General features: G+C 38.5%; 1 protein-coding gene across 3 annotated transcripts in view; it reads right to left on the bottom strand.

The window, feature by feature from the left end:
• Positions 1-14,939, bottom strand: part of DOCK4 (dedicator of cytokinesis 4) — a 428,176-nt gene that overhangs the window by 190,738 nt on the left and 222,499 nt on the right. For all 3 annotated transcript variants that reach the window (XM_032871243.1, XM_032871262.1, XM_032871253.1), the window contains exons 9-10: positions 4,856-4,937; positions 3,501-3,561 (exon numbers count right to left, since the gene is read on the bottom strand). In XM_032871243.1, the coding sequence (XP_032727134.1) occupies positions 3,501-3,561; positions 4,856-4,937 (143 nt within the window). The remainder of the gene's footprint in view (positions 1-3,500; positions 3,562-4,855; positions 4,938-14,939) is intronic.

Here is a 14,939-nt window from a genome sequence, read left to right as displayed (position 1 = left end):
ACACAGTTTCATCTTGTTTCAATTGTTATATATTTTTAAGTATGTTATTGAGATACTGTTTTAATTATTATTATATTTGCCAATGGATAATTTTGAAGACAGAAAGCAGATAGGATTCTGAAGCTGAAATATAATAAGTTAATGTGAGGAAAAATAATGAAAAAATATGCAAATCTGTTTCCAGATGCTTGGCAATGAACGGATATAGAAGTTGTTTTCCATCTGAGCAAAATTATCCTATAGCACATCTAGAGGACTCCAGCACTTCCCAAAGCCGATGGTAAATGGGTACCGAAAAAAACCATGGAGGGGGGGATGGCAATATCTAACTGGCTTTCATTTATCAGTAATACAGTAAAATTACCACAGCAATGCATCATTTTTAGGGAAATGCTTACAAAAAGCACAAAAACATCTCATTTTATCAATTAGACTCAAAACTAGAAAACAGGCCAGTTGCTTTTTAGATGTGCAAAATTTAAAGAATCACATTTTCATGACCTGATGCTTTAATATGTGGCTAAATTTTAACCCATGTTTTAACATAAATTACACTGGCAAATCAAACACTGTCATGTCATACTTGAATTTAACAACGAATTACACTTTACTCACAAAAGTCACAAATTTGAAACTCTGATCACTCGTGAAATGGGGGAAAAAGTCTACGGTATCTCTATTTTAATTATTATTACAGATTGCATTAGGATGAAATGTAGCCTCCTATCTTTACCAACATCACAATTTATATTTCTTGCTTAAACATTCCCTGGTAAATGCAAGACAACAGAATGACTCAAAGATTCCCAAGTGGAGTATTTCAAAAATCACTGAACATCACACAAGAAATTTAGTTGTAGAAAATAAAAACAAAACCCCTGAAACTCTCATCATGATTACTTCCACGGACTCTAGCTCTAAATTCCTGGAAGTTTAGGCAGGGCAGGCCTAGCACCCTGATTTTTTTTACCCCCTTTGGCTAGAACTGCAGGAAAGAAAAAACTGTAGGTGTCTGGGGGAGGACATCCCATACAGGGGTGCAGGCAGCCATCCCCTGCAACTTGAGAAGACGGCAGGGACGTTCCAGTCCCTCTCTGATCACTGGGCACCATCACTCCTAGGCCCTCACACCTCTCATGTCCTCAGACCCTCAATTTCAAGTTTTCTTTCCTATGTCGGCAGGCACCACCCTTTGGATACCAAAACCATGGTCGGGTCCTGTGCTGCAAAGACTACTTAATGCCAGGCCTGGCGTTCCCAACTCTAAAATTAATAAAAGTTCACAGTTTTGGTCAGATTTCCAGGAAAATTCTCAAAGCAGAAAGGAAGGTAGGCATAGGGAAGGTTAAAAAATATTTAGTAATATTTAGTAAACAGTTTTAACTACCAACTAAAAGCCAAAAGGAGAAAGAGAGAGGTGGTAAAACCTTTAGCAGGGTGGCCAGGAGGATATGGAACTATTTATTTCTCTTTTTTCCCCATCCTCTTCTGAACAATCAAAGATCCGGGCTCAGTTTCTGAGGCAAGGTGCCATTGCTCCCGTTCTCTGCAGCCAGCGAGGGTCAGCGTGCCCTTTTCTTACTAAAGCAGATACAAGGGACATTCTAGAAGAAGTAAGAGGTATCTGTCCCTGATAGACAAGAATCCTCCGCTCCTTAATTTCATTGCAGCAGACGAAGCCTTGCCCTTTCTCAGAGTTTCTTACTTTTAATCTAATTTCTTCCCAGTCTCAAAGTGTCAAAACAGTAAAAGGGACCCGATCATCAGGCAGCTCTTGCAGTAATCTCAGTGTCAAGCTGAGACCAAAGCTCAGGGGGGAAAATGGGTAACAGGTAATTTCTGATTCAACGTTCATTCTGATGGCTTAATGATCATAAAAATCTTAGGAAAAAAATGCAAACACTAATCTAATGCCGCCTATTTGAAAGGCAGCCGTGTGTGACTGGTAACACGCACATGGCTTCCGAGGCAGTAGGGGCCTCCAGGCCCTGGGCAAGCGAGGCCTGGAGCCCCCCTGCCGCATGTGTTTCTACCACCCAAAACCTGCAGATATCTTCTAGAAATTTCTGAAAGCAAAAGGAGTTTTTCTCTTGATACTATAGAAGATTACATTCAATGCAACATTCACATGAAGGCATCCAAAACCACATTGTACATGAACAAGCGGCATTATGAATTTGAATGAAAAGAACACACTCACAAAGAATTATCTAACAAACTGCCCCCCCATCCACCTGGGAGCCTAAAAGATTTCTCTCGTAAATAGTCAGCAGCACGCATTCCAACTTTCTCAATATTTTTAAAGATTCCTTCCAATTTTTTCCCCATATACTCACTTATAAGAAGAAAATTAAAATGAAAAAGTTTACTTCTTTTTCTTTTTATTTCAACAGCCCCTCAAATCAAAAAAGAGCATACAATGAAAATAGGTTTTCAGAACTGACTTTTATGAGAAAAAATATATGGAAAATCTATGTTAGGATGGCAACATGTTTTTATAATCTCTCTCAGTGCACAACACAGTTTTCAGATGCAAAAGAGAAAAGACTATAGAAATAAAGGTCACTATGCAGGATTGCATGGCAAGACATGACTATGGGGTAGAAGTATTCCCAAGCAAATAATGGAGCACAGGCAGTGAAGAAGTGGGAACCAGTTCCCAGTATCAGCTGGTTAACTTTAAGAGAAAACGGTGTAGGATATGGCATACTTCATCATACCTAGCAACTCTGCCATAAACTACCTGCTTTTAGGGCATTTTATCAGTAAAAACAAGTGAACTTATTCTGGCTCTGTTGTGCAAGTTCAGTGTGGAACACCCAAAGTGTGCTCTGCAAGATCTTAATAAATGTTACATTTATTACATAATAAATGTTACATTATACAAATGTTTCCATGGTCAAATCGAATTTGGAGAAAACTAGGGCCAACAAAGTCAGAGAGGCATTTTAATATTTCCCTGGAGGACTTCCGAGACCCTTTAATGAGCTGATGATATTATAAAAGTGGAAAAAATTTATAGCATTCAGGGTTTCATAACCCTTTACTTGTATAGCACTTTTTGCAATAATGCTCTGCAGCATTCTGCACTTCGGAGAATGCCAATTAGTATATAAAATTTTCATAAACTTGTAGGAAATCCAGATCCTAAAGAAGTTTAATTGATGCTGTTAAGAGAAATTAGAACTTAAAAAGACAAATAAGAAATTTTGAATCAAATATGTTTATGGAGTCCAATAGAAACAAAGCACAACAAACTACCTAACGATTTCTATGGGAAGAAAACAAAGTCTATGTATGATGCATGAGAAAGCCGTCCGTGAGTTTGGGAGCAATGGGAACAATCCCAAATGTGGTGATTCTCAGATTCCAAACTGGCTTTCACTGTTTTCTGATCCAGACAACAAAGAGATCACACCAACACAGAGACTTTTCAGCATTTCTTCCCCCTGTTCTATCAGACCTATCACACCTATCACACTGGCAAGTGTTAGACTTACCAATTCGGATAATGTGCACAGTGATATAGACGTCCCTTCTTAGCTCACTGCTACCTAAATCCTATAAAAAAAAAAAAAAAGTGGGATTATTTTAAAACTCATAAGTTATATAGAATTATTAAAGGTCACAGCACATTATTTCTACAATTAACAGAAGAAAGACAAAGATAATGCAGACATTCTTAATGGAATTTTGTAGCAGAAGCATATAATTCAAATCCTGTTCTAAAAATACCACCATGATCAAATTAACACTCTTAGTCTACAGATGTCAAATGATGCTTAAAAGAAAAAAAAAGGCCCATTCTATGATAGCCAAATTATGGAAACAGCCCACGTATCCACTGACAGATAAATGGATAAAGAAGATGTGAGACACACACGCACACACACACACGAAATGGAGTTTTAATGGAGTATTAGCCAGCCATAAAAAAGAATGAAATCTTGCCATTTGCAAAGACAGGGATAGGGCTAGACAGTATTATGCTAAGCAAAATAAGTCAGAGAAAGACAAATACCACATTTTACTCATATGTGGAATTTAAGAGACAAAACAAATGAATAAAGGGAAAAAGAGAGAGAGACACCGAGAAACAGACTCTTAACTACAGAGAACAAACTGATGGTTATCAGAGGGGAGCTGAGGGGGATGGGTTAAATAGGTGATGCGGATTAAGGAGTACATTTGTGGTGATGAGCACTGGGTGATGTATGGAAGTGTTGGATCACTATGCTGTCCACCTGAAACTAATATTACACTGTGTTAACTAACTGGAATTTAAATAAAACCTTAATAAAATAAAAATACCACTACAAGTTTACAGGGTAAGTCTACTGATGTCAAATAATACATTAAAGAAAAATTCTTTTTTAAATTTCTCATTCAATCATTCTTTAACCATTTATTAAGTACATCCTAAATGCTATATGTCATGCAGAGTGTAACAGGCTCCAACATAAACCCAAGGAACAGAGATGTGTCTATGAATGGTGGTATTCAAGATTCTGGGCACTAACTGTACTTCCGTGTTTTTGTTTTGTTTTGTTTTTTGTCAAGCACTTATACTTTATTTTATGCTTTACATTATCATGTTCAATTAGCCAACATATAGTATAGCATTAGTTTCTGAGGTAGGGTTCCATGACTCATTAGTTGCGTATAACACCCAGTGCTTATCACAGCACATGTCCTCCATAATACCCAGGCCTGCAGCCCCGCCCTCCTGTACTGTGAGTGTTATTTACAAAGGTTAAGGGAAGTCACTATGTTCTCTCACAATAATTTATTTCCTCAAGTAACATGAAGTACAGCTGGAAAAATCCGCCTCCGAGACGAAACAAGATCCACCTACCACGAAGAGAGAGCAATGTCGTTCTGGTTTATCTGGGGCTTTGGGAAGTCCATTTCTATTCAGCCTCAGGAAAAATCTCTCACTACAAGAGAAAAAAGGTTCAATATTCTGAAAATTATTTAATATCTAAGGACTTATCACTCTTCTATTTACTCTTCATCTTAAGAGGTAAACTCAAAACATATTAGGTCCTTCACTTGATGTCAAAACTGCTGTTGTAAATTAGAAGCACACCCAAGACAATAAACATTTATTCACTTCTGACAATACTGGCAAATCAGCAAAAGCAGAAAACATAAATATCTATGCAAATAAAAAGATTAACCTTTAAAAGAAGAGGTTTCTATATCAGTGATACCGCATTCTTATTATTCCAAAAAGTGGAACTAAGTAAGTGCAGGAAAGGAAAAAAAACTGACCTACCATGTTTTGTGTGTTTGTACCTAAGAGTATTGTTTTTCATGTTGTGTGTCATGTATTTAATGAATATCATACAAGGACACCATCCTGAGTGGTAACCATCTAGCAGAAGGCTTAATATTTTATGCTCTTATAAATATATCATCTAAAACACCAAGAGAAGGTCCAAGAAATGAAACCTGAATTTGCGCTGGTCCATGAAGAAAAAGGAGACCTTAAATTCCCCATAGAACTTGCATATGAAAATACAGGGTCACCATATTAAATACAAACACAAATGCTATTGATCAGCTACTAATTCAAATCAATATATTTGTGGATGTCATTTGGATCCAAGGTAATGTTACCCATTTATATTCAAAAATACCCATTTATATTCAAATAAACAGAAAAATAAGTAAGTAAAACAGAAAGAATATCAACCAGAGAAAAATGAATGTACCAGCAACCATGAGCTTCTGAATTTCAATATCCTCGTGCCTACGACAGAATCAAACGACTGCCCACCTCAGGGAGGGAACACAGCCAACACCTAGAGAATGCAGGACCAGGGTATTAGCACACAGTGTGGCCAAGGTTAGATTTGCTTCAGGCTGAGGACCAAGCAGGGAAAGAGAGTGCGAGGTGTTAGTGAGGCTCGGAACTGCCAACTCACCATGCTGATTCACCACTCCACCCTTGCCTTAAATACTGGCTCTGTCAACACAAATCTCCCTTATCTCGTGCAGGAGAAGAAACAAGAGCCATAACCCCATCTCTAAGGAAGCATATGGATATGAATTTATGACTGTTTTGGAACATTTTTATTCTCTTTTGTGATTTAAATCTAGATAGATACACGTAACAGATTCAACTACCTGGCTTACCATGTTTTTCTTTATTCTTACATGATAACCTATTCCTGCCCTCTCATATGAGAAAGGGCAACCAGTGTACATTTCTGGGGGGTCATCCCATACCTATTATCTGTGGGGTTTTGGGGTATTTTTTCAGAGAGCAGTGGCTGACCAGGTCTGAATGATGAGAATACAAATTGTTGCAAGAATTCTCAAGAGAAGCTAATGTTCCCACGTGAGACAATTCTGAAGGCCAGTCTGGGAATGAAAGATCCAAGAGGATGCAGAGTTAAATTTTTATTACCCAACTGTCATTTACTATACTTCAAGGAGGACTGTAAGCTTTCTTCACAGCAGAAGAAAATTCACTACTATTTCAAATTTAAGATACGCTCGAAGTAAATATGTAAAAATTCATCTTCAGATAAATGAATGATACTTAAATAATCATACAAGGTAATACTATTTTTGTTAAGAATTCACCATTTGAAGGCCACTCTGCTAAGGACTTAACAGGAATTGATTCATTTAATCCTCATTATGCCCTTATAAAGACAGAACTACTATTATACCCATTTTATGGATGGGGAAACTGAGAAATAGTAAATTATATTGTCCAAGATCACAGATCTGGTGCACGCCTGATAACTGATTCTATCCCACGTGCTAATTTAAAACCTTTGTACTTCATATGAATGCTATAAGGTTAATCTTTTCTCTGCTTTATAGAAATAAAGAGCAAATATTTCCAGAATATTGAGATAAGAGAGAAGCCGTCCATCTGTTTGGGACACCTGCTGATTTGGTCAAGCCTGGTCCTAAGAGTACAGGGTCACCCTCCCCACACCCTTCTTGGCCTCATGGGAATGAAAGCAGCAGAAATATGTTTTAGCAGGTTTCAAAGCAGTCCCTGGCTTAAAATAGTTCCTTGGTAATTTGTTCAAGGAAACATACCTAGAAAAATAAATAGGAAAATAGAATTATTTTATTAAACAAATGCAGAGCTCCAAAATGATTTAAGAATTTGGCTTTAGTTAATCGACTCTCCTGAGATTTAAGACTGGAATTTGGTTTTGCTTCTTAGTCATCAAAGAATGTTTATGGATTATACTTTAGCCCCAAACACAGGCAATGTGACCATTTTCCCCTCTTCTGTACCACAGACAGCATCTGCTACTTTATATTTTTATATATTATTGAGATGCACTTATGTTTGAGGCTCCTCTTTATCCCTAGTGGAATGTTTACAACAAATTGCCCTTTATCTTCTGATAGGGCAGTCTAAAATAATGAATACCAATAAGATGAATATACAAAAGTCAACAAGGCATTCTAGATATGAAAACCTTAACTTTAATACTGATATAAAATACCACTCCATATTTGCAAGCTTCATCAATATTCTGGTAAAGCCATGTTTCCTAAAGTATTCTATTTCAGAAAGAGATTCCTTTTGCTCTGTCACTATTTTAATTTCACCAGTCTAGACAGAATCCTGATTATGCAAGTATTATACTATATCATATCCTGTTTCAGAAAGAATATCAATATGTACTAAGCCAATGACATATCCCCTCGCTTAAGCATGCCTTAAGGGGGAGATAAAAATAGACTGACGAAGGGTACTATGGAAAAATAACTCATGTGCAATTTAAAAAAAAAAACAACAGACTTCTATTGGGGCGCCTGGTGGCTCAGTGGGTTAAGCCTCTGCCTTCGGCTCAGGTCTTGGTCTTGGAGTCCTGGGATGGAGCCCTGCATCGGGCTCTCTGCTCAGCAGGGAGCTTGCTTCCCCTTTTCTCTCTGCCTGCCTCTCTGCCTACTTGTGAACTTTCTCTCTGTGTCAAATAAATAAATAAAATCTTAAAAAAAAAAAAAAAAAACCAGACTTCTATTAAAAGGGAAAAGAAAAATCTTTGTGGCCAAGAAAAAATTTTATTCACTTAGTGACAAGTTATTACACAAACTTAAATCTCAAATCAAATTCTCTTTAGCTTTGGTGATACAGGACCTATTTAACCAGCAAATGGTTTCAGAGGTAAGAAGATGACCTATAGAAAAACATTTCAGAATCTTTGAATTACAAATAAATATCCCGCCACCCCATGCCCACCCCAAGTTTGGACAATACCAAAACGTATGTCTTGAAGGCCGGGGGAGAAAAACTGAACAAATCACTGACATTGCACTCTGGTACATCTTCTACAATTCTCTCACAAACTTTTGTGGTCACGCACAAAGGCATTTTTGAGACTCTACTTTAAGGAAAAGGGTGGCTTCTCCGATTAGAAAACACAGTTGGTTTTTGTGAACTTAAAAAGTGTCCTTTTTGACATGGTAAGATGTGAATACCTCAATTACATCGTTTACATTTTTTTCCTAATCATAACAGGTGTGTGTGTTCCTTGCTAATACACTGTCAAAAAGGAGAGTATGGGGTGATCGTCATTAACCTTTACATCCCCAGCTGCTAGCCGATGACCTGGTACTTCCTCAGTGGTTAACTAAAGACTGAACAAATATAATCTTTTAGGGAAAAAATACAACACAATCACAATAAGTGGGGAGATTTATTTGCATTCCTAAGTTTCCCTCTCTTCCCCATAATGTCCTTTACTTTATGGTGAGAAATACATGAAATTCTCCAGAGACATTTCAATCAAGGGCGCCTCCCCCAGATGTGAGAGTCACTAATTAACTTCATGGCACCCCCAGATTTTAGATCATGCTTCTAGCCTTGTCCCCGTGTACATTTTATATCTTTGTTATATTAAACATACACTGATGGAAAAATCTACAGTGACATTATATATTTCCAAATGAGAATACTGTGTCCTTCATCACTAAGGAATAAGTAAATAGAAACAACTCCAGAAACACTGAGAAATGTGAGCTGATATTACCAACAAGGAAAAAAAAATCCTCATTTGACTTTGCCATATACTGCCATGTTCTCCCAGAGGGAACTTCCAAGAGAAATTTAGTGCCCACCTGAATTCCATGTGTAAGCCATTATAAATCATTTTATATTCTAAATCAACAAAGATTCTTTCTTTGGAAATAAAGCATAAAAAAACCCCGTAATTCTTTATTATCTATGACTTGCCTTCTTCTAACAAGGATTTAAGGAAACCAAGATAATGAAATGAGAGTGTAAACAAGCATCCCCATCCTGGGCCCAAGAGAAAAAATTGTACAAGTTAATATTACCCTGTGCTGGGCACCATGACTTACACTTCACATGGATTTTCTCACTTATTTCTCACAACCACCTGATGCGATAGGAACCACCTCCATCCCTACTTTGCATATGGGGAATCTGGGGCTGGGAGGTATTAGGTAAATTGACCAAACTTGCATGATCAGCAAGGGTGCAGCCAGGAAATCAATTATTCAGGGCCTGAATCCAGAATCTCAGGTCTTAACCACATTACTAAGCAGTATGTAAAAGAACAGATTACTGTGAACAAAGCAGAGCAAGACTAACCATGTCATGCGAATGGAGGGTTTGTATTGTGAATATTTTCAATAAAATAAAAAATAATAACGAAAACACATGAAACTGAAAATAAATGGCTGACTGACAGAATGAATGAATGAATCAAGCCAGCCACAAATGTAGCTGTATTTAGGGAGTTTACATCTGTGTGCCTGCTCAGTTGTGCCACCGCATTCCCATGTACTCAAAAAGATCTCTGATAATGAAGAGTGTCATTTCCATGCAGAGCTGGATAGAAAAGTTCTTACCCGTGGTCAGATCATGTCGGGTGTGCAGTCGGGATGTGGAGCCCTCTGATAGCTTCTGTTCCCATTCTCAGCAGGACAGGATGCTCCTTCTTCCTGTCCCCCTGCCTAACACAGCCACAGAGAAGCAGTCGCCTTCTGTAGGAAAGGCCTTGCCTAGGGTCTTGGAGGCCTGCAGGCCAGATGTGGGAGAGTGCTCCCAGACTTCTGAGTCATCCTATCAAGTGCCTCTCCCATAGGGTTCTCCTAGGATAAGCAGTTGGCTTCAAAGAGCAATGTACCTGAAGTTAGGACTGGCCAACACCAAGGAGATTTTTCTATTTCTCTGTATGATTCATGTTTACCTCTCTATAGTTCCCAACTAGTAAGCAAAACTGCCTGGTGATCTCAGGAATGTGAAAATTACACAACCTGTACTTCGTCCAAAACCATATGAGTGGGGAATATCTTGGGTTGAAACATGTGATGTGAAAGATTAGTAGCCTAGACTGACCAAACTATAGAAAATTATAAAGAATTTTTCTAAAATCACTCGAACAGTTAAATCATTAAAATAAATATAGGATCCCCAAGATTAACAGTAGCAGAAGAGAGAAAACATTTAGATGCTCCTGTTCTGGTAAACTAATCAGAAAAACCCTGAACCGTCTGGTTCTTTTACACTCACACTTGAAGAAACCACCTGACTAAAGGCCCATGTAGTGCCTTTGAAAATGCGAAGTCACTTGTTTTACAGTTAACTTTGCCATGTGTCAGGATAACAATATCTACTCTCTGGTGAGCAAAAGCAAAGGGAGGTGCGCCAGGAGCCAATGCGGAAACAGTGGGAGCGAGAGGACAAGGGAAGAGTGAGAAGCCGTGAGTGGGTGTCTCAGCTGTGCTCACCCCGGAGCCTTGAGCCACAAGGCACGAGAATGCAAACATAAGGTGATTTCTTGCTTCTAGCTCACTGCTTCTGCATTTTGTCACATGCTTTCTGACTGATTAACAGTAGAAGATGCTGCCAACAGTCTGAGGGGGACTGTCACCACGTTCTTTCCTAGAACAAGTGGCAAAGAACAACTGAAAACAGGAAGGCTCAAGCTACTTTCTAAATGTGGACTAACGTCCCCCATGAGCTGGTGCCACCACCGTTCAGGCAAGACTCTGGGGAGGTGGGTGGAGGCTGAGCTGGCTACTGGACCGAGGGCTTCAGTGCTCACCGTGGCACAGAGGAAAAATGAAAGGAATGCTCAGTGGGAAACAGAGACACTTGCCCGCCTTATCCTCCGGGGGCTCCTAACACAGGTGCACACAACATGCTCTTGGGAGCTGTATAAAACCCAGGCCCTCCCCTGGACATCCTGACTTACTAGGTCAGGATGAATCTAAAAGCTCCCTGCATGTTTAAAAGTCCAGTTATGTTTAAGGACCACTGTTTTGACCTCAATGCCCAGGCCCTAATGAGTTAGAACTGCTGGCTGTCTTTTACAAGCATCATATATACCAGAAAACATGCAATGCACGCCAGTACCTTCAGGCCAAAGACTTTTCACAGTTTTTCTCCCGACCACATAACCAGACAAGGGACAGTTTCTCCTTGGCAATAAATGAAAGCAACTCTTCGAGCAAGACTTCCTAAATAAAGCTATTAATGGGCTTTCTAATTTTAAAACTAAAGCAACATTAGGGTCATGAGCTTTTTTCTGATTACAGGGAAATGGAAAGAGAGTGATTGTCGCTACCAAGGTTTCTGGAGTTCACCTAGAGAGAAGACAGAGTCTTGAGTTTTCTGTTTTTAATAGTAATGTCCATGCCCAGATTCACCCTAAAAATATTTGACGGTGAGAGACTAAGCAACCAACTGATGTGATGGTTTTGTCAGGACAGCAAAGGATTCTTCAGTTGAATGATACAAGGGGAGATTATTTTTTAAACTAATAGTCAACTCTATTGCGAATTTTGAACATGCTGATTCTTACTACTTAAGATGACTGAAAAGCATTTCATGCTATTTTTTCTTTCAGAGAATAAAGCTATCTGAATCGAAACTCTTTCTAGAATAGTATAACTCAATGAAAAAAGAGATTCCATGCTTTTTTAAATTATAAATAAGTGATATACATACCATCTGCCATTTCATATTGCCTGTGCTATCCATCACTGACTGATGAATTTTAAAAAATGACTGCATTGACTGATTTAAGAAAAAGAGTAATGACTATAAGTTCAAAAGACTTGAGACTCCAGAAATCCCAATGTTGAATTCAAGTAAATCCTTAGAAATAGCTATACCATTTGAGCAACTCAGGGAAATACTTTCCTGCACCATCTCTAGAGAACTCATTAAGAATTTCAATAGAAAACCAGTTTCTCAGAGAAGTAACAAAAAGTAGGCAATGATAGGATCTTATCAACAGAAACAGGAACCATGAAATAAGAAGGCCTGTATAGGCAGAATATCTTATGCTTATTCTTCTGTGAATTTACATAATTTGATCATTATAAATATTGTATATTTGACACACCACGAGGGAGGAAACACTCCGGTCGATGCACAGTAATTATTCTGACCTTTCTAACAATGTCTCTTTGTTAGGGAAAGCATCTGTAATAAGAAATCTTGAAAATAGAGCAACCCTGAGCTTAAATATACTCTGGATTGAAGCATGCAGTTCCTTGCAAGGAAATCGTAAATGAAAGCAGAATAAATAATAAAACTGGAAGTAAGTCAAGCCCTACAAAACCACTAAGTACAACACATCTTTCATGCATTTATTATCTCAAAAAGATTTTTTTGAAAAGAAAATAAGCAAAATATCCAATTTCCTTTCAACAACTTACTGACAGATTCTTTGCATTCATTACAAGTTTAAAAACTGAAAACTATCTAAATCCTTATTAAATAGTATTCATGAGCTAGATGACAAATGCACTTGGGCTTTTGAAGGTCAAGTGATTTTTTTTTTAAACAAGGCAGCTATAAAATGTTTGAACCGATATACAAATATTAATGTGAATGAGAACAGGTACATTACTTTCTATAGAGGTTTATAGTTTTCCTAAGTTGGAGAAGGAGCCAAAGGGACTAAAAAGATTAGGAAGCATTGCTTTAGACACTGCAAATATTTTTGTGAAATGGAAATACTATATTGGTTAAAATACTATGAGATGGTATAGAAACTATCTTTCAAAAAATACTTCTTGACTTAAAGTTTAAGAGTATTTTCAGTAGCATTAGAATCCACATTCTGGAAGCACAGGATTTTTTTTTTTTTTTTCCCCTGGGTTATTCACTGATGTGTCCCCACTTGCCCAGATCAGTGCTTGGCTCTGTGAAGGACAGCAGTAATTGTTTGCTCAATGAATGATCACCAATGACTCAACAGCAATAGTGTGAAATCATGCTCAGTGGACATAAAAAGAAGACACAGTCTCTGTTTAACTTTCAGTCAAAAATCTCTAAAGAGAAATACTGAGGAAAAGGCACTGTATATGTGTCTGCCAATTTTTATTCACATTTTTTTAGCATGACAGATTTTGCAAATGATGCTCCCATAGGGACAGGTCCGAGAGTGTGCTTCTGATTCACAAAGAGTAACACGAAACAACACCATCCACACTCCAGAAGCCCTCAACAGCTTGAGTTCTCCCTCTCACTGATAGGCACATGCCCACTGGAGTAGAAGGATGACAACAAAAATGAGACAATAATGGCATGATCTTACAATGTGTTGTCTCAACAACAGAAGACTTTTAAGCTTCCTTTAACCACATCAACATCTACCCAGTGGACACAAGAAGATGATGAGGGGAAAAAGTCTTACGTTCAGAAAAGGAGCTAACGAGGGCCCTATCATTCACAATTCCTTTGTCAGTGTTCAACCATCTTACAGCAGAAATGGCACCAAAGAAGTCCTTGCGAGATGGGTTGCTCAGTGTGACCATAACTTCTTCGTCAGTGGGGAACTTGGGAAAATGAAATCTGAATTCCATATAAGCAGCAAACATAGCACAAAGCAAGAAAGACAGAGATGACAGCTTCTTAGTGAAAAGACCACCAAGCTGATCACTTTTTAAAACACAGGAAGAGGGGTAAAAGGGCCTTCTGGTCACATTCTACAAGATTGCACAATCTAAGTAAGAAGAGGCAAGGAGGGGACCTGGGTGGCTCAGTGGGTTAAGCCTCTGCCTTTCGCTCAGGTCACAGTCTCAGAGTTCTGGGATCGAGGCCCACATCAGGCTCTCTGCACAGCGGGGAACCTGCTCCCCCCGCCCACCTCTTGTCTCTCTGCCTACTTGTGATCTCTCTCTCTGTCAAATAAATAAATAAATAAAATCTTTTGGGGAAAAAAAAAAAAGAAGAGGCAAGGAGCCTGAGGAAGTGGGGAGGGCTAAAATAGAGAAAGCCAGTTCTGAATCCACTGAGTGTTCAGTTTTCTGCCATCTTGAATTTCCAGCCACTTATCGTTAGAATCAGGTATTAATTTGCAAATGGAAAAATAAATGGAATTGTATGGCTCTTAAAATTCTATGGAGAAAAAGAGTAGATGGCTTTTACCCTAGTGTTCTTAGCACGAATGAAATTATTTCTTGGCTGCTTCTGTTTTAATTTAGATCTTCTTCCTGGACCATTTCTTAAAATGTCTCTGATGAAAGACATCACCACATCTCTAAAGCAATTATTTGTCGTTATTTTTTTAAACAATTATTTTTTTATAAGATTTTATTTATTTATTTGACAGATAGAGATCACAAGTAGGCAGAGAGGCAGGCAGAGAGAGAGGAAGAAGCAGGCTCCCTGTGGAGCAGAGATCTCGATGCCTGGCTCGATCCCAGGAGCCTGGGAGCATGACCTGAGCCGAAGGCAGAGGCTTTAATCCACTGAGCCACCCAGGCGCCCCTGTTGTTATTTATTTTTTTTAATATGTGACACAGAAGTAAACCACAAAATCTGATTTTCTCCAAAGTGACAATGGCCCCAGTTTTCATGCACCTGCTCGAAGAATTAGAAGACGGAAAAGAAGAGGGAGAATGGGGAGCAGTAGAGCCTTTAAACAGGAGGCCCCAGGAAAGGTCACTGCGGGTCACGGATGGACAGACAC

Source organism: Lontra canadensis, unplaced genomic scaffold (genome assembly GCF_010015895.1).
Source record: "Lontra canadensis isolate GAN:19392208 unplaced genomic scaffold, GSC_riverotter_1.0 scaffold2, whole genome shotgun sequence".
Classification (NCBI taxonomy): Eukaryota; Metazoa; Chordata; class Mammalia; order Carnivora; family Mustelidae; genus Lontra; species Lontra canadensis.
This window is presented reverse-complemented; position numbering and strand designations above follow the sequence as displayed.